Source organism: Onthophagus taurus, chromosome 7 (genome assembly GCF_036711975.1).
Source record: "Onthophagus taurus isolate NC chromosome 7, IU_Otau_3.0, whole genome shotgun sequence".
NCBI lineage: Eukaryota > Metazoa > Arthropoda > Insecta > Coleoptera > Scarabaeidae > Onthophagus > Onthophagus taurus.
This window is the reverse complement of record NC_091972.1, coordinates 15,318,773-15,345,044: the sequence shown is the minus strand read 5'-3', so window position 1 is coordinate 15,345,044 and position 26,272 is coordinate 15,318,773. Positions and strand designations below refer to the sequence as shown.

Here is a 26,272-nt window from a genome sequence, read left to right as displayed (position 1 = left end):
TCTAATTTTCTTATCTGTTTTTTCTTTTATTGTTAAATTTTCGTCTCATTTTCATTTAAAGTCGAAATGTATATCACCTTTACAATAAAAAAGTTAGCTTTTAATTAAGGCAAAAACACAAAAAATCATTAAAGGAAATTACAATCATAAAACGACCCGGAGAAAGAACGACGCGTTGGCCCTTTACCCGAATTATTGGACCGAATAGACGCATAAAAAATACGAATAAAAACCTTCAATATTCTATGTTTTGTCCCGATAAAGCGGACCAGTCAAGAGGAATACACTGTATTTATAATCTGCTCGAAACTATAAACAATTATTTTATATATCATATAATTATCATGATTATCCTGAATTACCAATCGTTTTCCAACATTGTTGTAATTGGAGTTGAGATAATATAAAGGTACACTCATTTGCAACAAAACCCTGTAAAATCAGATATAGTTGCATGAAGTTGATTCTGAAAGACGCGTTTTAAATCTAAAAATATTTCCAGATGAAGAAATTGCTAAAGCTAGATTCGTAAAAAAACGAACTCGAAAACGAGAAAAAGGAACCCTCTGGTAATGGCTTAGATAATTAAGTCTATTCAAGTGTGAAATAGATTATTTAAGCAAAGCTTGCTACAGCCGCTAAACCAGGATCTTTATTTTCTTTATCACCACTATAAAAAGACAATATCTTCCTTAATTCAATCATTAAAACTCAATTATTTTACCAAAATAACTAAAAGTATTTAAACATTTTTCAAACATATTTCTTAATTCTACACAATCCGTATTCGCTATTTATCTACCTGATCAAGAAGTGTTAATAGTAAGTCAAATGTTGACCTCCATTTTTTTCAGCACTGTTCAAGACCATTATCACATACATTTTTTGAATATTCTCTCACAGTTTTTGAAGGAATTTGGTGGCCAAGTTACCTTTTCACAGCTGTCTTATGCACTGCAACCCAGACGATTGCCTTTGGGCTGCTGATATTTTGATTGTTATCGGAACCGTTAAGGTGGAAGTGAGCTTGGTACGTGGTCAACACAGTCTTCAATTTTCATTCATCATCCCTAACATTGTTCCCACCAAAACTAACCTTCTTGCGAAATTTTTGACGCTGTAATTCTTGAATTATACCAATTTTGTTCTGGTGAAAGTTTAAGTCCTCTTGAAGAATCCGCCGAACAATTCTATCAGACAATTCTAGAACCTGACAATGACGAAATTCTGATCGTCAGGGATTCGCGTAGTTTCGATGTTTATAAGTGACCTTGCCGTCCTGTCCAATCTTCTCCTTGTTGTTCCAAAAGCTATATTGCGAAAGTTCTCACAATAGAATTACGAGATAGAATCAAATAAAGCGGAACATTAAATCGTAAAGGAAATTGCTGCTGTGTTACTCAGTCTCGACCACATAAGCACGGTGTTATTTGGTCCATTGTAACTAAACTGCTACATCAGCAGAAGTAACGAGATCGACCCCCACCAACAAAATTTCCCATATCAAACTGCCTAAAACCGACATTTGCAAAACACTTGATTCTGTCACATACATATTAAAGACGCCGATAGTAAAGGTGAATTAGCACAAACCCTGCTCACTACTTAATACACATTGTCGCACTTCTAGTAAGAGTAGTAAAAATAAATTATTCCAACAATATCTAAATTGGCCGTAAACGGAATTATTATAAACGAAGTATAAACTCGATCTATCGATAAACTACATTAATTTATGAGTTTAGTGTAAAAGGAAGAGACTGATGGATACCGGGTTGGGTGATTAAAGTGGAAAGTTCGGCATCATCACATATTCAATGCAACCCTCTAATTGGACTCGAAAACTAGTGGGTATCAAAATTTTCCGACCCGACAGAATTGGAACGCCGTGATAAATTGCTTCTAGGTTGTTTCTGTGTTTTTTTGTGCAATTTCGTTTTGCAATGCAGATCGTTGGTGAAACTACGACTCGATTGCAAATAAAGAGGAAATTGAAATGGAAACTAATCTCGTTGGGAGTTTAAGGAATTGATTGAACAGAACCAAAAACTATAATAATTCAGAACATAATTTAACTTACTAAAATTTTAAATTATTTATAATTAATTTATTGAAACTTCTCTTCCTCTTGATATTTATAATAAGAGAAGAATATTTATGATTGTTAGTATTACATGAAAATACATCATGTTAGTTTATTTGATCAATAATTAATTTTATTTTCACTCATGTTATCTACCACATTTTCAAACGATAGATATTACAGGAAATGTGCATTGGCGCTTACGTCAATTGGACGATTTCCAAGACACAATTCTTCCACTTAACCTTTGAAATAATTATCTAATACATTTCCTTTTGTATATTTTATTAGTATATATTTTATTACTGACAGTTTAGAAGAAAGATTTCTTTTAAATTCGATTGCTTTTAACTGAAAATAAATTTAATATCATTTTTGCGCTTTCGTTCATATAACGTTTAACATGACTACTTGAAATAACCTTGAAATAATAAAGTGAAGTATAAATATTTTTCTGTTATTCTATTTCAGTTTCGACATGTATTACACAATTAAATTTATTTATGCATCAGTTACATGTATAAAGTAAGAATACAAATTTCAATTCGAATACAAAAACATGCCTTTGTTATTTTCCTAAAAAAAATGTAAACAAATACAGTAAAACCTCGATATAACGAATCGCACCTCGTTAGAATGGAGTTCGGATATAACGTACCAAATATTTTTAAATCATACTATTAATATTATCCAACTCGGGTTATTCCTCAAGTTGCTCTAATTTAATAAATCTTTTTTTATCTACAATTTGCTTACAATACTCTATCCATACCCGTACCCTCTATACGATATCGATATATAATCTATACTCTCCTCCGCCATCTCCACACCTTCGGTTCCTCGTCTCAATCAACCCTCCTCCCAAAATCTGCCCCCTGTCCATCACCACCACCCTCTCAGCAAGTGCTCCAGCGTCTACCAATCCTATCCACACAGCTAACACCACCTCTCCCAGTACCTTTTCCTTCTCTCCGCATTGCTACAGCGGAATCTGGCCTCCAATCTCTTCCCTTCCTCATCCCCTTCCATCAACAGATACTTTAGCAGTTCCTCTATCACTATCTGCCCACACCTTACATTATATCTCCCTTCCCATATCTGCGATCTTCTCTCCTGCCTCTATATGTCCCCAGCCCTATCCCTTAGTTCTCTCCACACTTCTGTTATCGATGTCACTTAGTGAATATCCTACTCTCCTATAATATCCTTCCCTATCTCCCTGTCCATATATCAATCTTCTTTCCTTGATTTCCCTCCAGCACTCTCCCAGGATCCTGCAATGCGGTCTTCTTTTTATCCTTTTCCTTTCACTGCTCTTTTCCCAGCTTCCACCCTTACTGCATCCACCTTAACCTCTTCCCTCACAATATACCATGGAGTCTCCTTGGCCAATCCTAGTATCCATCTCCAATACCTTGTTTGTACATCTTCCAGCAATCCTTGTTCTCTCCATCCCCATACTTCTGCGTCGTACATCATTGTGCTCCTCACTAAGCCCTCAAACATAACCTTTCTTTTTCCCACATCCTTCCTAAAAGTTCTCTCATCGCCCTCACGTGCGACACGACATTATTACTCTCCGAGAACCCATATCCCGGGTACCTATACTCTTTCACTTCCTCTATGTCTCTTCCCTGGCATCTCCATTCCTGCTTTCTTCTCCCCTCTTTGCAAAGCTTCATGATTTATATCTTTTCAACGTTTACCTCCAACCCCTTTGCCTTAAAATATCTCTCCAGAAACCTTATCATCTCCTTCATCTTCCCTCTCTGTTGCCACGACCACCAAATGATCCGCATGCGCCAACGCGTGTACCTTCGTTCCTCCTATCACCACCCCAAGACGGCTAAACACGAATAGTTCTACTTCTTGGTCTGGTGTTAGTTCTCATGATAACATTAGTTCTAGTTTTAGTTGCTATTCAGCGTTAGACTGTAGTGATCCATTGGTTCCTGAGGACAGTGCACACTCCACTCTTCAATTTTCCTGCTTAATTCATGTTGCTCGTTCATTACCTATACATCATAGTGTACGTGAATTTGTCCCTTTAAAACGCAAAGCTACCAAGGGCTTTCCTACTTGGTTTTCGCATAATACCATTAATGTAATTCGAGAAAAAAGGAGGGCGCACTGTAAATGGAAACGTTTTGGCTACCGACTTGGCTACTTTACTTTCTCAATTCTAAGGAGTCGTGCAATGTATTTAATCGATCTTAATTACATGGAGTATGTTAGAAGAGCTGAAAGCAATATCCAATCTGACCCAAAAGTGTTTTGGGCTTTTATTACGTTTAAGAAGCGTGCGGATCTCATTCCTTCTATTATATCATGGAATCGAACTGTTTCTGCGGTTTTTATTTATTCTTCTCCAATCCAGCAGAAAGTAGATTGTGTGGAAACAGATGCCCTTCCTTTGAGTCAGATGCAGTTCAACAGGATTGAGGTTGAGAAGGCTCTGATGGCTATCGGGGTTATTATTATTATTACTATTGCTGCCGGGCTGAGGAGGGCGGCCCCTCTCGTTACCGCGACCTATAAGATCTATTGTAACTTTAGCCCTCCAAAGGTTTAGGGCAAATGTAGGTCCTTAATGAACCTTAGTATTGTCCTGAGGTCTTGAACCTTTATGTCGGTAGGTAACAGGGGAGTTTTACCGAAGACGTTGTGCCTTAGACGTCCTCTGGCGACGCAATTGCACAGTATATGTTCAGCAGATCCTCAGCTTGTCCAATGTGGAAGAGGTGGTATTTTAGGGGCACATGGCCGGTTAGGTAGCCTGAGAGCGTTCTTAGAACCCCTTTGCTGAGGCATAAAACCTCTTTGGTTTTGTTTTGCGACGAAGTTATCATACTCTTCGCTTATCTGTGACCTGGAAGTTCTTTCCAGCGTAAGGCTATCTTTGAAGCCTCCCAGTTGTTGATTATTTGTTTTAGATGGCTCTTTTGTAGTCCACATTGCCTTCAATGTTGCTGTGACCTGGAACCCACCATAGGGTAACATCATTGCGCTATCGGGGTTACTGACAGTATTGGTACTGATGGTATTCCATATTTATTTTTCCAGCATTTAGGAGAGTGTTTGAGAAAGTGGCTCAAGCACGTCTATTTTTTGCCCTTAAATCTAAAATCAATTGTAGACAACATGTTCTTTTTTGTTGGTTGCTCGGTTGAGAGTAACTTGCTTGAATATACCCAGTATATCTTATCTTCTCTGGATTATTCTTGTCAAGTTGATTCAGTTTATATGGATTTTAGTAAAGTTTTCGACAGGGTGGATCACAACTTACTTCTGTTTAAAGTAATGTAGTTTGGTATTCAGGGAAAACTTTTGCTATGGTTTGCTTCCTATCTGAAGGAGAGATGCCAGATTTGTTTCGGTTTTATTGTAATTATACCCATTGGAAATGTACTTTAAAAACATTGGATGTGAGTATTCATTTCGCAATATACGCAGGTTTGGAATAAAACTGCAACTGATCGGTTTTATAACAAAATAAAATAAAAAATAATTTCATACTGGAATATGAATAGGTGTTTTTATCGTTTTAAAACGTCCTATTATCGTATTTCACCATGATAACTGATTTAATCTGCAATAAAATTCTATAAGTTATAGCTAGACATAAAGCACAATATTTTACGAAGACACACATTGGCTCTCCTCGCTGAAGGTATGATTCGTGTCGAGATATAAAATTAAATATCCTTTACCATTAAATTTTAACGTCCACGTATTTTTACCCTTGGAAATACATTTAATTTAAACTGTAATTCATGGCTTTCATGCCGCCTCGTGGATGTGTATTGATTTTTTCACCGACCACACGTAACTCGTATAAAAATCTGACGCAAATGTTGTTGAAAAAATTATTTAATACATATAAAAGCAAAAAAAAGTGGCCGAAGCTTATGACATATTTAAAAGGGTGCAGGGCGAAATATTAAAACGAATAACGTCCGCGGGGATTTTGGGAATTACTCGTTTTTTGACGGAGATTTGAAAAATTAAAGTAAAAAAAAGAATGTATTTGCTTAAAAGATAATCAAATTGTTTCATCTCTAAATTCACGCGTGTGTGCATCACATGATCAACATTCCAAACAACTATTATAAATTGGCCACGTGAAAAGATAACAATTTGAAATAAACATTTCCGGGAATGATCTGTTTCTCTCTGAATAACAAATAATCGTTAGAAAGCGACTCCATAGCGATGCAAATTATCATATTAATCGAGATATTTAGTGGAAGTAAAACGACTGTACAAGTTACAACGGGAGTTCAGAAAATAGCAACCGTTTCCGACGGCATAAATTGCTCTTAAAATAAACAGCCGGTGGTCGTGGAACGTTTACTTGAAGTTGCATTGCTTCCAAGGTGCAGGTAATTACGGAAAATACGGGAAATAGTTACGTTCCTAGGTGAATCAACTATTCGCATGCTTAAACTGTTTATAGCGCATAAATATTTACTTTAAAATTACCTTGAAATATGATGAAATTGATTAAAATAATTTTCTTTGTTTTATAGAAACAATTAAATGATTTTTCTTTTATAGGGTCAAAATGTTCCAAAGGTGGTCGTTATGGGTTCGAGTACAGCATCAGAAACCACAATCAATACCAGTACAGACAGTAATAACACAATGGTAACAACAATAACAGCTACCGATGGTGAAGTAACAGAAGATAGCCTGGATATGAACGAACCGATCGATATTTTAAACACCGAAAATGTTTTAGAGGGTAATTCATCTCATCCCATTTTACAACCGATAACGTTAAGCCCGACACCACCACAAACAGGAGACACACAAAAAACTCCGGCAACAGCAAAACTAAACACTAAATTTAATTTTGAATTGGATCATTGTGTAGATGAAAAACGAAGGGAATCGGTACATTACGATCAAATAGAGGCGATCCGTATTGATGCCAGAAGAAGGAACAGCTATAAAGCGGCAGCTCAAGGTGATTTTGATAGAATTGAAGTGTATCAAGATGAAGAAAGAAGACCGAGCTATCGATTCAGAAATGGGGATTTTGACGGTAATCCTGGTGATTCTCCTAAGTCAAAAGTTTGTGGTAAAAAACATCAGTCACCAAGTCATCATCAGAAAGATAATAATAAGTTTAACTACGACGAAACGCACATCGCCCGGTATAACGAGAAGTCTCGAATGACTCCTCCGTTGCCGGACTTGAGAGTGGACTTCTTCAGCGAATCCGTGGACGGTTGCCAAGAACAAACACTGTTGGCTCCTGGACATTCAATGGAAAAAAGGGGCAGCGTATGTCTGAATAAATGCCTGCGAGAGGTGGGAGCACAGCTTGAAGCCAACGTATCTACGTCTCCTATAAATGTTACCACAAATCCGTTGGAGAACCCAGTTCATTTCGGCGGAAGGAAGCAACCACAAGCCACTATTGTTGTTCAACAACCTTCGTTAAGTTTAGATCAAGCTAACGTGTCGACGATCTTGCTGAGAAACGGTAGTGAATTTGTGTCGAACGTTGAGAGTGCCCCTAGTGGAAAATTAAGTAAGAAGCAAAAAGAGGAAAATATGAAGCAATTACTAGACGTAGCGGGAAATCTTACAGTCGAGGAAATTCACGACTTCGAAAAGAGGTAAGATTTATAGGTGATGATTTCGTTTGAGTTGTAAACTGCAATGCAGTAAAAATAGAAAGGAGTAAGTGAATTTTCGTTAAAATTAGAAACTATGTGATATTCGAGATTATTTCTGGGGTGTTATGAAAATAAATGTGGTTCAAAAATATAAAGTAGAAAATATTATGTAGTACGAAATGTAAATTATGAATGAAAATCCAAATATAAAACAAAGAATTACTTCAAAAAGAATCAAATAGTAATTTTATAAAGAATGCCTCAACAAAATTCTAATAGATATTATTCACAGAACAAGACACGGAACATTCTTATTTATTCTATTAAACAATATAAATTGGTAAAGTTCCAAAAAAACATACATTAGTAAAATTGGCGAAAAATATGCAAAGATTGCTACCGGATATGCACAAACAAAACGTTACGGTCGTTTTGAAATTCCGTGGGTGTTTACACAACGCCAGATTTGTTGATGTAGGCAATGTGAAAATTTCCGTTTACATTGTCAGGTTTTGTTTTGATAACCGTCGAAATGACGGGCTTTACTTTTAGTTTTGTTTTGTTGTCCAATCGACCCCGAGTCGAACCAAAAATATAGCAAAAACAAAATTGTTTTGTTATGGTGTTATAGAAAGATACGATACCGATTGGATATGGTTGGAAATAAATTGAAACGGAATCATTTCCTATTGTTCAATTGTTCGATACACCTGAAAGTGAATTCCGTTATCATACAGAGATATATTCATGTAAAATGAAATTGATTCAATTTTTATACTAAAAATTAAATCCATTATAAAGATAACTTTTTTAATGTGTATTTTTGGGTCCGTGGGGACACATCAGACAGTGATGAAATTCGTTGAAAACGAATTTTTTATTTTTAACAAGTTCAACATAGAAATTATTTACGATTCATTTCTGGTTAAACAGTTAATGCGTCCAGATGTCTTCCAGTTATGCCAATTTTATCACAACGCGTTCATTTTCAAACTATAAATACGTCTAGACAAGCGGTCTGTGTCGTTTTGTAAAAGCTACAAAATATTTTATTTATACCACAAAATATACAACAACTTTATCTTAACTCTCTAGTCTCTAAATAGAAATTATCAACTTTATATTTGAAATTACTTAACCATGTTACAGTAAAATCTCGATATAAGGGATCTTGTTAGAACGGACTTCGGATATAACGAACAAAATATTCAAAATGGCTTGTTGCATTAAAAAGAGGATACTTTAATTAATATTTGGTGATATTTCCACAAACATCCTTCAAGAAATCAATTTTATAGCGAATTTTGAAAATTATCCATGAAAATTGCGTCATCGAATCTCGATCGATATTTTTTTCTCAAAAACTAAAAGCTATTTTTCAAAACGGGTTGGTTTATTGGAAAGAGGATACTTTTATTAACACTTTGGAAAAATTTCAAACTCATATTCCAAGAAATGGATTTTATACGAATTTTTAAAACCTAATCAGCGAAAATTGAAAAATTCGAAAAAATTGTCGATCATTTCAAAAATGTATTTCTCAAAAACTAAAAGCGATTTTTCAAAACGGCATGTTGTATTAAAAAGAGGATACTTTAATTAATAATTGGTGATATTTCCACAAGGATCCTGCAAGAAATTAATTTTATAGCGAATTTTGAAAAATATCGATGAAAATTGCAACATCGAAAATTTGATCAAAACTTCAAATATTGTTTCCTCAAAAACTTAAAGTTATTTTTCAAAACGGGCTGGTTCATTGGAAAGAGGACACTTTTATTAACACTTTGGGAAATTTTCACACTCATATTCCAAAAACTGGATTTTATACGAATTTTTAAAACTTAATCGGCGAAAATTGCAAAATTCGAAAAAACTTTCGACCATTTCAAAAATTTATTTCTCAAAAACTAAAAGCGATTTTTCAAAACGGCTTGTTGCATTAAAAAGAGGATACTTTAATTAATAATTGGTGATATTTCCACAAGGATCCTTCAAGAAATTAATTTTATAGCGAATTTTGCAAGTTATCGATGAATATTGCAACATCGAAAATTTGATCAAAACTTCAAATATTGTTTTCTCAAAAACTAAAAGTTATTTTTCAAAACGTGTCGGTTCATTGGAAAGAAGACACTCTTATTAACACTTTGGGAAATTTTCAAACTCATATTCCAAGAAATGGATTTTCTACGAATTTTTAAAATTTAATCGGCGAAAATTGCAAAATTCAAGAAAATTGTCGATCATTTCAAAAATTTATTTCTCAGAAACTAAAAGCGATTTGTCAAAACAGGTTGTTGTATTAAAAAGAGGATACTTTAATTAATAATCGAAAGTGATAACAGCGACAGTTCTGTTAGTAATGAATATGACGATGAATTACAAGCGAAAAGAAGAAAACTATACGAAACTGCAACAAGAGATTTTATATATAATGTATTGGGATTGTTACAGTGAGGTTGTTAATGACAAACCTGATATAAATAAAGTTGTATTCAATGAAAAATGTCCTATAGGAGTTGAACTTGATTATTATCTGTAGCATCCAACATTTAAAAGAGATACTAATTCCTGTGAATGGTGGAGTACTAAGTAATAGGTTTTTAATATCCGGCCAAAGCCAGATATTTGGTAACTATCTGGTATCCGGCCAGATTTAAAAAAATGACGCACTGCTAAACCCGAATGTTTCTAGTTCTAGGTCTAGTGTTAGTTTTAGTTTTACTCGTTATTCAGTGCTAGAATGTTGTATATTTTTATTAAACTAAGAGTAGAACTAACACTAGAACTAGAAACATTCGGGGTTAGCCGTCTTAAAAGATATGCCCCGAATGTTTCTAGTTCTCAGTTTAGTGTTAGTTCTAGTGCTAGCTCTGTTATTTAGCGCTAGATTGCTGTATTAATCCGTTATATCGAGATTTTACTCTATTTAGAACGCAATAATTTTTGTCACTGTCATCAATGAGGCTAACGTTTTTCTAACACCATCAACGCGTGTTATTTTGAGTTAAATTAGTCATGAAGATTTCGTAAAGATTTTAAGTATCTGAGGAAGCTTTCTAGTGGGGTATAATTTAAAATGATTCATTCGGTTATAATTTAACCGCAAAGCTCTTGTCGCCAATATTAGTTTCCGCTATTCTTGAATATAATCCGGCCTTAAAATAGCGCAAAGTGCACCACCAAGAGGCTATTTATAAGTCGTTAAAGTCGCATAAAACGGGACTCTTTCATGTGTGTTCTATTCTTAGTGTTACTACTGATAAGTGGTGAACAGTCGGTTTTACACTTTCTTTGTACATTGTGTGTCGAGATCGAATTTGCGGACTTCGTGTAATAACGTTAATCCATCCGGTTTATGACAGAGACTGATGAGGGCTCGACAAATAGTGGCATTGCATGACGGGAACTATAAAATATTGGATGTCATAAAGAATTTTGCGGTGCAACATAAAAGATGACGCACGAAGGTATAACGAATCAATGCGGAAGAAACTAAGAATAAACTTACGGGAGAGTTTTTCCTTGAAATAAGTTTTTAACAAACAAGCTATTCTTGTTTACAACCTCATCCTCAACTTTGCAGATACGGCAGTCCTCACCACAACAGATCCCAGTCGGTGAAGACCCCAGGGAGATCGAGTGGAAGGCCAAACTACCTTTGTTTACCTCAACAGCGGTCTCGTGTGGCCTCAATGCCAAACACCGGGGTCGAAGAGGAATATTACAGGCTCCGACATTTCTCCATAACAGGCAAAGGGGTTGTTAATAGAGGAGATAGTTTAAAAAGCAGGAGATCACGTTCAAACAATTCCGTTGCTTCCAGTAACTCAAGGTAAGTCAACAAACACATATTTCCGTCATTTATACAAAAATAACTCAAGAAGATTTATAATATTTATATTTAAAAGGAAACATTTGTTTAAAATATTACGGCTATATATTTTACTTTTATACATACCGTAGTTTCCCGACGTTGCTATTTTTTTTTCCACAAAACATAATTATATTATAAATAAGCTTCTCTTGAAAATTTCATCTCATCTTTTCCCATTGTTTCGTGGATGCTCGTTACGTTCTATGCATATGTTCCAAAGCACGTATTCTCCACAAGGATTAGATTCCTCCTGGGACCGAGTGTCGCTCCAGGCGATCCTAAGAGAGACCGAATAAATTCGTAATCCATACAGCGTTCCAGATGCAAGCGAAACCGACACATGTGCGAGAGATTCGTCGGAGAATTTCCGAACAACGTACGAAAAATAGCGTTGTTGTCTCGAACGTTTCTTCGACTGAATTGTAATGGGCTATTTTTCGAGGAAACCGAAGCGAATTTTAAAGAATTTTCAGTAAAATTCGAACAAAGTTTAAAATTCTGAAGGTTTTCAAGAAAGGCTTCTTTGAACCAATTTAGAATTGACTCATAGTTAAATGAGTAATGCTGAAATGGTTAAAATTAACTTTGGTAACTAACTCAATAATAAGTGAATAAATACAAAACATAAAACTCGAAATAAAAATATAGCTAGTGTTCCACCTCTTCGGAGTTGGCTCGGAATTTCACCAGACTTTTTAACAAAAATTATAACAAAAAAGTACCTAAAATAATTCTTAGACAAGGAAAAAGTGTCATATCCGTAACAATGCCCGAATATGAATAGACCTCAAAGACCGAGTGCGCGTTCCGTCATGCTTGCATCTAAATAACTCGAGATGTACGATTTGTTATTGTACATTTACGTAGAAAGATTTCATGAAAGTGTTCAAAATACCGGTTTTCCATTTATATTTGATTTCATTACGTTCTAGTCGTTACCGCAACTGAGCAACATTTCATAATGGTATTTCAAACATAAAACTTTTCAAATAACATCATGTTAAAATATAAAGAACCTATCAAGTGTTCTGGCAAAACCATTTATATTGCAACTTTTTCATGGTTGTAACGACTTTGATTATCGTTACTGTTATCATACTTAACCGGATGTTTATCAACTCAAAATAGGAAATACTGTTTCATCTCTTTCATCACGGAAATCACAATGTATGGTGGACTGGATAATTTTGGATATATAATTAAGCTTTTTCAATGGCAGGTCCATTTTAGCTGTGGTCTTTGTGAATGATTATCCATATAACCATGATAATTGTACTTTCAAACATGTCAAAGATTTAGACAATTTATAAATTAAACAACGCAGAATGCTTATCAACCTCGCTTTTCTCCAGAGATGCAGAAAGAGGAATGTGACGCCACCGTTTATGCACAAGAATCTAAAACTGTTAACTAAGTGAAAAGATAATTCGACTGCATCTCAAAATTTCGAGTTCCATGTCCAAACAAGACTGAAACAAAGTGGAAAAATTATGTGTGAAGCAGAGACAATTATTCGCATGAAGTGGTCCATCAAGACGTCACAAGAGTATTAAAAACAGTTAAATCACAAAATTTCACCAACTTGATAGTTGATAAAATTAAAGTTTTCTGTAGTATAAGAAAGAGAACTGACACAGTCGTTCTGCCTGCAGACATAGATGATGGACAAAAAGGAACACGAGAACGATATGAATCCAGATCCAATACGATCCAGATATCTACAGCCAAATTAAAAAGAATCTCACGGATAAAATAGTTAGAACCATGAACAACCTAATTTAGTTGACTAGATACTCCACAGCAAAAAATAGATCTATGGTATACAAAAATCAAAGCCTACATACTTTGCAAAACACTTCTCCAAAGCATTGTCGCCCTTTACTCACACCTTACAGTTGGAAAACACATTGTGTCGAATTAATTAGCAGTATTTCCATGGCACCACAGGACATATTAATCAGATTCGACGTGCAATCACTTTTTACCAAAGCACCGGTGAAAGATACCTTGGAACTTATTAACTTGTAGAGTTTTGCCTGCCATCGCCTTACTTGAAACTGTAAAGGAAAGTTTTATGAGCAATATGTGGGGGCAGTCATGGAATCGCCATTATTAGCAATCACCGACAACTTCTACATGGAACTATTTGAAGAAACAATTTTAAAAACAATTTAAACAAATATTTTGAAACCAAAGATATGTCTACAATACGTAGATGATCCTTTCCTCATAGGGGCACACGACAAAGAAAGGCTTGAGGATTTCTTAAACCATTTAAATACCAGCATCTAACGATTCTAGTTTACCATCGAGAAAGAAAAGGTCAACTAGCCGCTGTTCCTCTGTTATCAGTAACCACACCAACAGGCGTTTAGAAACAGGACAGTATTTCCGATAGCAGAGAACAAACTTCCTCTCTTAAAGACATCAGATTAAGAAAGTCAGAACAGTTAGCAGTCGCAGCATATTGCCACATGTGCCAAAAAAGATACCATAAAATAGATTTCAATAGTTGCCAGGAGATCATAAGAACAACATTAAAGAGAGAATGGTATCGAGATGAATCGACGAGCTTATTCTACATTAAGGTTGCTTTACAACACAGATACATTTTGAACCAGAACCTTAGAACGCATCTGTGTGATGCCTTGGTGTTGTCCATCTTCAATTACGGTGACGTAATATATCACTCCTGCCTTGACAGCGTTCACACTGCTAAAATTCAAAAGTTACAAAACTCTTGTCTGCGATTTATATATGGTATCCGTAGAAGGGAGCGCATATCACATACGCTGGCATGGGCTGGTTGGTTGAGCATGACACGGCGGAGGACTCTTCACTGCTTATGTCTCTACCACAAAATTATCTTACACAAAAATCCGCCTTACCTTTATGATAAAATTAGATTTCGCACAGATATCCATAATATTAATATTTGGCATAAACATACGCTAACGATACCTCACCACCGCTTAGAAATTTTCAAACGCAACTTTACGTATTCTATGCCTAACTTATACAATTGGCTACCTGATTCCTTCAAGAGTCTTTCTCTGATTTCCTTCAAGGCAAGGGTTAGGGCTTATTTAAGTGAGCGGCAAGTTGACTGAGCACTCTTCTTCTTTGTTTATTTTGAAATGGTTTCATAGCCGGGGGGAGGATTGGGGGCTGACAGGGATTGAGATTTATATATGTATGCTTGTTATATGTAAGTATGCTTCTTATTGTGTATTTTAAGTTTGTAAATTTTTTTTTGCCCTTATAATCGGCTTGATTTCATTTAAATTTTATTTTTCAATTTTTGTCTTATTATTTTGCTGAGGGTCATTGAAAAACAGTGCGACAAAGGGGCCTTGGTCACTTGGTCGACCTGACATGACCCTCTTTAATCGGAACTGCCTTTTTATAATTTTTTCTATTTGTACATATATTATATCTTATCCGATTAATAATAGTTATTTATATTACAAGTGGGCTAGAAACATAATTACAGTACGAGTGTGGAGAATTGCACGACGAGGTCGTAGACCGACTGTAATTATGCTCTAGCCCACCTGTGATATACAGCATTTTATCTACGGCTGCTAAAAATTACTAAAAGATCAATTTCTTTAGAAAAGTCTATTTGACATTTATAAAAATACTTTCAAATGATTGTTGACAATTTTGAATTGTCAGTTTCAACAACATGTTTACTCATCGGGAATAAGTGTTTTGAAATGTAAAAACATAACAATTAATGTTTATAATAAATAGTATTGTTTCTCTGTAAGTCAATAAATTAAGTCTGGTCTGATTAGGCTAAAAATGCGTTACGTAATGAAACCAGTGCGGTAATGAACTTCATTACGTAACTCAAATCACCTCAAATGAGTGCGGTAATGATGACTTATCCAAGCAGTCGTAGATAAACATTATTATTATTATTATTATAACCGAACCGATAAGATTTTACTGGATCTTTTTCCAAGTTTCTTTGTCTTGTTCCAAATATTCTTTAAGAAAAAAGAATTTTATTTTTTCTGCTAAATCAGTAAGGACAGAATTTTAGCACTATTTTGTATTAACGCTCACGATCGTATAGACTTGCCATTGTCATCGTTGGAATATGATGTTCATCTAGAACTCATCACAAAGCTTTAAAAGATATTTTGAACCATCTTTCCGTTTCGAACTATAACTCTTAACAAATATGGTTGATGTCAGTAATTTTTGAAAATTATTTATTTAAGCAATTTATGCCAAGAGGAGGAAGATCTGGTCCATTTTAGATTCAGAAGATGACGATATTAGTTTTCTGTTTTTACTTAAAAATACCACATCCATTATTCAGCTTTGGATTAAGCAACAATTTTAGCCACAAAGTGAATATGAAGAAAAAAATTTTTGATGAACTGATGCTGATATTAAGGAAGGAACAAAATGGTCACTTCTATCTGCAAATAATAGATCCGTACATCAATTTTGGTCAAGTCAAAGTAGTGCAAATCCACACACCTCTCAAATTCAGTTCTCACGTCCTTCGAATTGTTGTCCAATTCCAGTTTTTGGCAAATAAAACTGTTAGGTTTTCTGTTACAATATCCTGTTTTGATAGTTTTTAGAATTTAGCTTTACATGTACTCACCTGCATCCTAAGGGATCCCATTATTCCATAATTTCAACGTTTCGCATTTGGAATCACAGTGGCAAATCATATGAATGTTGTAAAAGCAGCCTGCAAAGATATTTAACATGTAAGAAAACAGTATTATAGTGATGTAAAAAACATTTTCTAGGAGAACTTAAAATATAAGTGATGCAAACGTTTGTTACATACTGAATCGAGTGGCAAAAACTTTTTTACAGTCGGTTTTAGCGTAACAGTTGAAATGGTATTTCAGAAAACATTAGATTCTCAGAAAACTGTGTCAAGAAAAAGTGCGGCAGATTATTGGGTACGAAAAAATAACATAAATGGTATAAGACATTCCATGACAGAATTTGAAAAATTGTAGACTCAACTATAATATGTTCAGAAACATTTTTTTGATTTATATCCTAAACTCCAAATCGAATGAAGTAAATTCTGTCTTCAAGCTGTTGTAGCAACATAGTTTAATTTCTGTCTTCCTACGAAGTGAGTATTCCAAGTATTTTTCTTTCTTATCTTCATCTGCTGTATCTGCATCTGGTTTTTCTATATACTGGAATCTTCTCAAAAAAAAAAGTTTTAACTACTTTCATTGAAGCAATTCTATCAAACGAAACGTATTTAACTTATCCACCCTACGATTCCTCCAGGACATTAACCGTGAAAAAGAATTTCATGCAGAAATTATACTAGTTATTATGTCGTTAAAACGCAGGTGTGTAATTTGGCGGTACTCTAACTAATGCTATGATGGAATGGTTCCTTCTGATGTGCGCCAGAGTTCGTCGCAGTCAAACATTACATAACTGAATTATGAACTTTATTGCGAAATTCATTCTGCTGAGTACGCATTTCGATTTTTTCGGAAATACATAAATCATTTTAATTTTTATTTTTGATATTAATTCTCGGATTAGAATAGCGTTATAAAGATTAAAAAGAATTTAAGAATGTTTATGGACTACAATTTATTCATAATTATAAACCTTTTCCAAGAATTATTCCTTCATTTAATTATGAAACTACTCTCGGCGGGAGAAATTCGTGAACTTGTCCAACTCACACCCTCTTTTAATTGGTTCGCGAAATAACAGTACCGCTATACGAACAGTGTTAAGTGTTGGATTGTAGAGTGGTGCCGGCGGCGTCACTTAGAATAAAATTACGAGCCCCAGCAGAATGATTAAAATACCTATTACTCTAAACTACCCATTTGTCCGGAATGGATGTTCCGGAATAAATCCTGAAGCATTAATCTCAATAATTAATAAATCGCTTTTTGAACCATTAATTAAACGCAAAAGTTCTATGTAATTACGAAAATCGAGCACATATTTGAAATAAAACATTACTTACGGGTAAATCCAATCAACCGGCTGAGTGATTTTAATCTTATAATTATAGCCGGTTGCTGCGGCTGCAACGAAGGATTATGCTGGGATTTAAATATTCCAGAACCCTGAACGCAAATACGAGAGCTAGTTAATCCTGGCGTTCGGGTAGTATGGAAAACGCGAGCTGGACCACTCACAAAAGTTACCAGATTGTTGTATGTCAAGTGTCGGAACAGAATCGCCCAAATTTAATTTACATTGAAAAATGCGGCGCTCTTTTCCGCCCTAATCGGATTTTAAATTCTCGCCGCGCACTCAAAAATCGACCGGGCGTAAAAGTATTCGAAAATTGAAAAATTGTACGATAGAGCGTAACGATTCATTAGCTTTTAAATACGATTAACTCTGCTTTAATATCATCGAAGCAATTTCGAAAAAATCGAATTTCTCATAAAATATACTCGAGTGTGGAACAAACTACCAGTTCCGATTGGGAGGTTATGAAACAATTTTGAGCCAATTTTTTAGACGATTCCAAATTTTTCTTTTACAATAAGTAATTAAAATAAGTTTAAAGATATTTTGTTAAAATTATTACATATCCTTCCACGGAGAATTTGATTGATTACCCTCAAATTGCAGGAAGCTATTCATCACAACGTAACTCGGTTATTTATCATCTGTAAATAATGGATGGCTATAATTTTACTATACCACCAAACTATTAACCCTATATTTTAACTTTTACAATTTTTATTAGCTTCCTTTTTTTTATCGACCACTTTTCACGGTAACAATGTCCACTTTCCAGGCATCGATGCGACATTCATGGGGTGATATAAACCCTGAGATGGCCTCCATCAGTTGTAACATGGCAAAAAAAAGACTAGTGAAGTCTATTACCAGACAAAGTCGCCTTTATAGAGCGAACCTAACGTAAATGTTCCAAGGTTCACCGTTAAAGGGCAATTTGCGCTTCAATTGTTACTTTGTCTGCCAGATCCTTGAAACAAGTAAAACACTTTTCGTAACGTTCTGTGTCCGTTAACCACAGCAAAGGTACAGTTAAAAATATATTTGTCACAATGTTCGTATTTTAAACATTTAACAGTATATCTATCTACCTTTGTTATTACAAAATTCTTTCTAAAACTTTAACAAAATTTAATGGTAAATAGAAGCATCTAAAATAAATCTCTCTTTAAGCTTAACTAACAGCTAGTACAGTAAAATCTCGTTAAAAGGGGTTTTGGATATAACAGACAAAATATTCTCTATTCCATGTTCATAGATAAACTCGGGGTCTTCCTCTAGTTGTTATTCAGCGTTAGATTGTTGCATATTTTCATTGAATTAAAACTAGACGCATGCTCTTAATTGGCATAGTCTTTCGCGTATGGATTGAAAGTCCAGTGTCCAGTGATTGATGGTATGCCATCAATCTCAGGTGCGTTTCCATTTTTTGACTCAGTATTTGCATTTTGAATCTCACTGATGGATATAGGTTCCATAACGCTCTCATCTCTTTAGTGAGGTGGACTGTTGTCCATATTTAAATTCGTTTCTATGCTTATTTCACTACTATGACCTACTATTTTTCCTGTTTCATCTATGCATAGAGCTGTGTGTGCTTTGTACTCTTGTCTTAACTGTCTAACAAATTTACTTTTACCACCTCTTGATAAATTTATCCGATAGATAAATCCAGCTCTCAGGTCCATTACTACCATCTTTTAGTTAAATTTATCTTATAGATAAACCCATCTACTAGCCAATCAGAGCGCGTAAAATAGCCGTAACCGTGGTAATAATCCCTTAGATAGCTTAACCAAAAGATGGTAGTAATGGACCTTAGCCAATGACAACGTTTAAAACCGCCGTAACCATGGCAACTATCCTCTAGAATACTCTAGATACTTTCTGAGAAGGATGGCAAAAGTGGGCCTTAAAGTCTCTCTCCATATTTATTATTTGATTGTTCTGGAAACGTAACAGCCAACGGAACTGGAAATGAAAGTATCCTTCGTCTGCAGATTTTGTCCGCTTTTCGTCTTGCTTTCTTGAATAATTCCTCACTTTCTGCCTTGGATTAATAATATTCTTTTTAATAATATTCTACTGGTCATCAATCGTCTGACCTGTATCACCGCTAAGAGTTCCATTATCTTTACTTCTATTTTCTCCTTCATTCTGCATTGTGTTTCCGGTATTTTCAGATTTTCAATATCTAGTTTTCTATGTTTCAATGCCTTTTCTATGATAAGTTAGATACGCTAAAATCGTATGTCGTTAAGTGACGTTCACAGCTTTTTCAACGATCCCTGTAATGGCAAGGTTCATTGAGACAGGTTCTTCAGAGTTTTGTTCTACAACTTCCTCGATTTCCTTTTCCATAAATTCTTTAATAACTTTTTTAGACATGGTGTTAAGATAGGTTTCCAAGACGATGCAAACTTTGTCACAATAATTAATTTTAAGAGCTTTTTTCTTCATAAAGATATCTAAGAATTACTTGAGAGTTTCAGGGATTTCTAAGAATATTTAGGGATGTTGGATATTTAACGATTTTGAGGTGTTCAAGAATTTCTAATGATATCTAATGGTTTCCAGAAATTTTTATTGATTTATAGCAGGATTTATAAGAAGACTAAAACAATTAGTTTTAGTAGTTTGAAGACGCACAGCTACATACGAATGTTTCTAGTTCTAGGTCTAGTGTTAGTTCTAGTTTTAGTTGTTATTCAGTTCTAGATTGTTGTATATCTTTGATTGAACTAAAACTAGAACTTTTAGTTATTATTCAGTCAACTAACACTAGACCTAGAACTAGAAAAATTCGAGATTAGCCGCACGTCTTTAAGACAGCTCGAATATTTCTATTTCTGGGTCTAGTGTTAGTGTTAGTTCTAGTTTTAATTGTTATTCAGCGAACTAAAAGCAAAACTAACTAATGAAGAACGTAACGGTGTGGATAGCTGTTCGAATTTGTGTCCATTAAAGTTATAAATGGTATATATCTAGGTTTTACTGTATTTCAAACCATATCAAAAAAATATAGATGATTTCTTTTATAATATTTTTATTTTATTGATAAAAATAAAGCAATTAATTAAGATACATCAATACCGTCAAGTGGGATCAATGAAATAACTTTATTAAGTCGATATGGTTGGCTTATTGACGTTGATTGGTTAGAGTAAAGGGTTGAACAAAATTAGTTTTCACGAAGTTTTCCTAGAAAGGACAAAGATTTATTTCGGCAACATCTCATTCCCCGGGTTTAAGACAAGTCTCATTTCCCATCCTTCTAGTTCTTCCGACTGCATTTCGCCGGAGAACAGGAAATAAAGGGAAAAGAAAGAATAAGCACGAAGTAATATTCCGGCAGTTGAAGTTATTCCATCTGTTTCAGCACGGAGCAACTTCCGGGAGCCGTTTCAGGCGTGGCGTCCGCTAGAACGTCGGCGTCGTGCAGTTTGGCATCCTCAAGGGAATCTTCGACCAGCGTAGGACCTCTTCCCTATAAGGTTTTGATGTTGGGAGCACCTGCAGTTGGAAAATCCTCGCTAGTTTCACAGTTTATGACATCGGAGTTTTTACAAGCTTTCGACACGAGTATTGGTAAGTAATCACTATTGTATGATTATTAACAGAAATCGTTTTCCGAGACAATTGTATTTGGTAAATTTAAATTGAGGTCACTAGTTTGTAATAAAGTAATTATGTAGTTTGATTAGTTACACAAACTGTTTGCTTAAATTAATTGCGCTCTGGATAATTTTCATTCAGTTATTTCACACAATTTGTTACGGTCCAACTAAATTATACCTATTCGGGTTTTATTGATTTATTAGAGCAATAAAAAAATGCTTTTCCCAAATAATCGTATTCATCCGATGATAGATAATTAGATTTAAACGTAAAATAAATAAACAATTTAATTTACTTTCAAAATAAATTTTAGACATTAATGAAATCATCTACTTTAAATCTCATTGGAATCGTATAGTTCTCATCAGCAATCCATTTAAAGGTAAGCAAATTGGAGAGACGCTGATTTCATTTCATGCAAGATTGATGAAAATCAAGCCACGATATGAACGTCCTATTCAATCAATATCGCCTCCGCCTATGTAATTTTCCTGCTAATGTACTTTCCGCACCGTCAATCCATGAACACGTTTCATGTGTCAAAGTTACCCGTCTGATGCCTGATTCGTCAACGTGTTTCCTGTGGCCAAACCACGCGAAATTCGCAAGGGAATATTAATTCATAACGCACGTGAACGAATGAATTAGAGCGCAAAGACTGTCTTTATACGCGACCTATGCGTCAAAGGAATTCTTTGGAGTGGCACTTTTATAACTGTACAGGAAGTTCACTACAACTTCTCGTTCAATGAAAGCAATCTCGAATAAAAGTCTTCCTGCCTTTATTTCCGTTCAATATTTTTAACTGACATTTTTCTATATTGCTATTTCAAAATAAACATTATCTTTTTGGATATTCTTACGATAGGTGTAAATTACTAAGACCACGTGTAAAGTTCGTCTCTTAAAATGAAAGTTTTTATAAGAAAAGTTTATGGCTGTTAAGAGGATATATGGTCCCAGCAGATCGTTTATCCAAGAGGGCATCGGGTTAACGCCGTATATCCTCCCAAAAGCGGTTCTTTATCTTTCTTTCCTTGGAGATGCGAAGCACGTAGCATCAAAACAGATAAATAATACTTCCAGAGACGATGGTTATCGTGAAGGAGTTCGTTTCGCTAGCTCATAAAAGAAATTACGCTGGTTCTAAAATTATCCCTGTAACTTTGAGTTTTTTAATAAACACACAATTAAATGTAATAATAATCTAATGATTAGTGTTAGTTTTGGGTTGCCTATTGTTAGTTGCATATTTGTGTAACTCTTATTTATTAAAATGAAACGAAACTACCTTAAATTGCCTTAATATCCTAAAAGTCACATGGCAAAGTTCAAATTTAGATTACAGCTCTTTCAATGCTCTATATGAACTTAATCTAGATGTATCAACGCTCGTTGTTGTTATCGAAATTGGAACATCTATTCCACAGGTGGCATTGAAGGTCAATGTTGAAATAAACAAACATAAAAATACTGTGCACGTGTCGAGCAGTTGAACCTTTGCAGAAATCGCTATGTATTTTTCAGCTTTCGTATTCTACCGTCTTTTATTTTGTAATAAATGGTGTATTCAAATAGTTTTTGCTGACGCTTTCATCATAAATTGCGTAAATGAGTGAAGATAAAGTGGTGTGTAGAGCACGTATGGGAAGAAAACAACTACTGGTTAACCCAGTAGTTCCTAACTCTAAATCTCCAACCGGTTTGAGTGTTAGTGCATCAGCAAAAACCCGAAAAACGCGTTCTCAAGAGTTGTATGACGGTGAAATTGACATATTTAGTGTAAAATTTACTGAAGAGACTAAATTCTTGTACCAGGTGATGGGGCATTGCAAAAGCGTGGGTTTTCATACTTGTACGGCTTAGTTACTTTAATTAGATGCAACGTCGGTAAAATTGTGGATTATGTAGCAAAACTGCAATATTGCAAGACTTGTATGTAGACAAAGAAAACTCACCGAAGAATATGCAGATTGGGCAGAAACTCACGCGAAAAGATCACAAGGAATCAGCCAGAAAATAGATGTGGACGTGGAAATGTTTCAGTTATCTGAAATTTTGCACAATCTACAATATACGTTAGCTATGTTGGCGACGGTGATTCAAAATCTTTCAAAGGTGTCAGAAGCTAAGCTATATGAGAATATCACGTTAAAAGAATGTGCAGAAGCCAATGGGTACTTCGCTGCGTAATTTGAAAAAACATACAAATTATCTTGGTGGAAAAGGAAAGCTGATTAATGAACTTTCCATGTATTACTGCTTAGCTATATGCAGAAATTATGATTCGATTGAAAAGAAGAGAAATTAAATGTGGACAAACTGTTAACTCATGCCAATTCGCAACAAAATTGTAATCAGAAAAGATTTCTGATTTTCGTGGCAGAAAGCAATACCAAGAATATTTTTGTTATAACGTCTTAATCTTCAAGTATTCGAGACCATAAAAATAGTATGTGAAACCTGAGGAGTAACAATGTATTGCTCCCACATTTATTCGCAATTGTAAAGGAATGCAAGGTATAACCACAAACATCTCAATCGACTTTTACAACGATGAATTTGCATCAATTATGCAAATATTGGACACTATGAGCATACAAATCAGCCCAAACACTTATATAATATGTATGCTAGGACATCAACGCGAAGCCCATTAGCAAGGCGTGAGTCCTTGTCCGGTGATGTAAAAGTGGCGAGAGTCGAATTAAAATCGTTAAAGAAGTATAGATAAGAAGGGGATGAAAATCTGGAAAGCCAATTGTATGATAAAAACATTACAGATTAATGGTATACTGAAATTATCATCTTTTTTCTAAAACGGTTTCAAAGTTTGGTGCATTTTTCGGCCCCTTAAATACAACGCAATAAAAGTTTCAAAATCGTCTATCATCATCTTTGAGGGAGGAATTGGACGATGTTAAACAGTCCTTAAATATATGTATTAATGATGACCAACTAAGCTTCAATTGAAGTTGGTAATTTGGATGTTGGGCTTTAATTTACATTTTAAGGATCATGTTAGTAGTCTTCTGCAGCGCGGTCATTCCATAGCTTAATTGGGCCGCGTTATGCATCACTCAACATTAGCTTAGTCGACAAATGAATAATGTTGAGAAAAACGGGATTTTCGTTTTCATCTCTCTAAGAATATAAGACTTCTCAGAATAGACAGGCTCAAACTATTAAAAATTGTTTAGTGCCTGTCACAAGCACAGAAGCCGCTTGGTCACTTGTTACGTTTTACGATTATACAGGATGTTTCTGTAAGTAGTGGTATAAATTTAATCACTAAAACTAGAGACAAAATGATTTTTACGATTCTTGTAAAAATTTTTAAAGAAAATAATCTAGAGTTTGATTTTGTACTTTTAAACTGGTTTTTATTTTATATAGAATTTAAATCTAACCAGTTTCGGCCCTTGGCCATCTTCAGGAACTCTACAAATAGATTAACTCTTATCTCTCATCCATTTTACAAAAAAGTTTTTTAATATTTCTTTTTGTTTTGTTAAAAAAGTTCAGACATGAAAGTCGAAATCAGATTATTAGTTACTAATTTACAAAATTAAAGTTTAACAAGTTGTAAAATGAAATTAACGACGAAGTGTTATACGAAGTTTAGAGGTTATAATTTAAGCACACTCTTTTTTAACAAAAGAAATATTAAGAAACTTGGGAAAAGTTCAAAAATCATCATGTGGTTTAAAAATCGACGATTTTTTTGAAATCAATGTGAAATGACTCAAAAAAACCGTTAAAAATAAAAAGGAAGTGCGGAAATGTGACTAACACTAGATTAACTTCAGTTATAAAACTTCTTGTACATGATAACTACCTTCAGGTTTAAAATGTCAACCTCAATTTTGACATATTTGTAATCTTCATTAAAAATCCTTTAAAATGAGTACAAACACGACATATTTATCTTCAAGTTATGGTCAACTTCCGGTTAAAAATCTTTTATCTTAAGAATCCTTTAAAATGAGTCCAAACATGATACGTTTAATTGTAATATTACTCGAGATATAAGCAACTTCCGGTTTGAAATGTCAATGTCATTTTGATATATTCTTAATTTTTATAAAATGTCTTAATATTTGTCACAAAAAAATATTAAAAAAGAAATTCAAAAATTAAGGTTGGTATTAATATTTAAAAATAAATTGCTACCTTCATTGTTGCTAACTTGGGGTTTAATGTTTTTTATTCTAACTTTTTTGTTTTTTGAGATAAGTGCGTCATCTTTGGACTCATTTTAAAGGTTTTTTAATGTAGATGACAAATACATATGTCAAAATTGACGTTTCAAACCGGAAGTGATTGTATTTCCATTAATATTAAAGTTAAATATGTCGAGTTTGGAGTCATTTTAAAGGATTTTTTATGAAGTTGACAAATAGGGTCAAAATTAAAAGTTGAAAGTTCGAACTTTTTGGTTTTTTGAGATAGATGTGCCAAGTTTGGCGTTTTAGAAGTTTAATACATTAATATTTTTCTCACATTGCTAATATTTCGTTTGCTGAAACGCTGAGTTATTTTATTCTATTGCTAGTTTCTGTGTCCACAGACGACTAAGACACCCAGATTGATTCACAACTCTTCAAAAATTTCAATTTGATTTTCAACACATTGGCAGTTTTCTTATTTTGATAAGTTGAAGTGAAATCTTTTCTTATTAAAAAACTTTTTTAATTTAGCTAACGTTCAGCTAACGTATAAAAAGTTCTGCAAACGTATTCATTTTCGCAAAGAATCACTTATTCATAACACTATCAGAGATTAAAATCAAGTTTTCAAATCTTTAATTAAGATAACTTAAAAAGTAGTTTGTTGGGCAGTGTTTACTTAATAATCGATATTTTTTATTAGTCTTGTATTTTGTGTTTACCGAGGGCTATTTTTTTTTCCAAACACCATTCTAACATAAAAAAAACAATTTTTTATTGCATGTAATAAGAGTAAGGTGTAGGATTTATCCTGGACTCTTCAATAAGTATAGGAAAATGTCGATTCTGATATAACGGACAAAATATTTTTAAGTTATACCATTAACATTATCTA

General features: G+C 34.3%; 1 protein-coding gene across 4 annotated transcripts in view; it reads left to right on the top strand.

Annotated features, from left to right (window-relative positions):
- LOC111425372 (uncharacterized) overlaps positions 1-26,272 on the top strand; it is a 110,850-nt gene that overhangs the window by 72,334 nt on the left and 12,244 nt on the right. For 3 of the 4 annotated variants that reach the window (XM_023059354.2, XM_023059363.2, XM_023059371.2), the window contains 3 exons: positions 6,641-7,710; positions 11,300-11,548; positions 20,970-21,178. In XM_023059354.2, coding sequence (XP_022915122.2) covers positions 6,641-7,710; positions 11,300-11,548; positions 20,970-21,178 — 1,528 coding nt within the window. The remainder of the gene's footprint in view (positions 1-6,640; positions 7,711-11,299; positions 11,549-20,969; positions 21,179-26,272) is intronic. The other variant, XM_023059379.2, reaches the window with a different exon arrangement.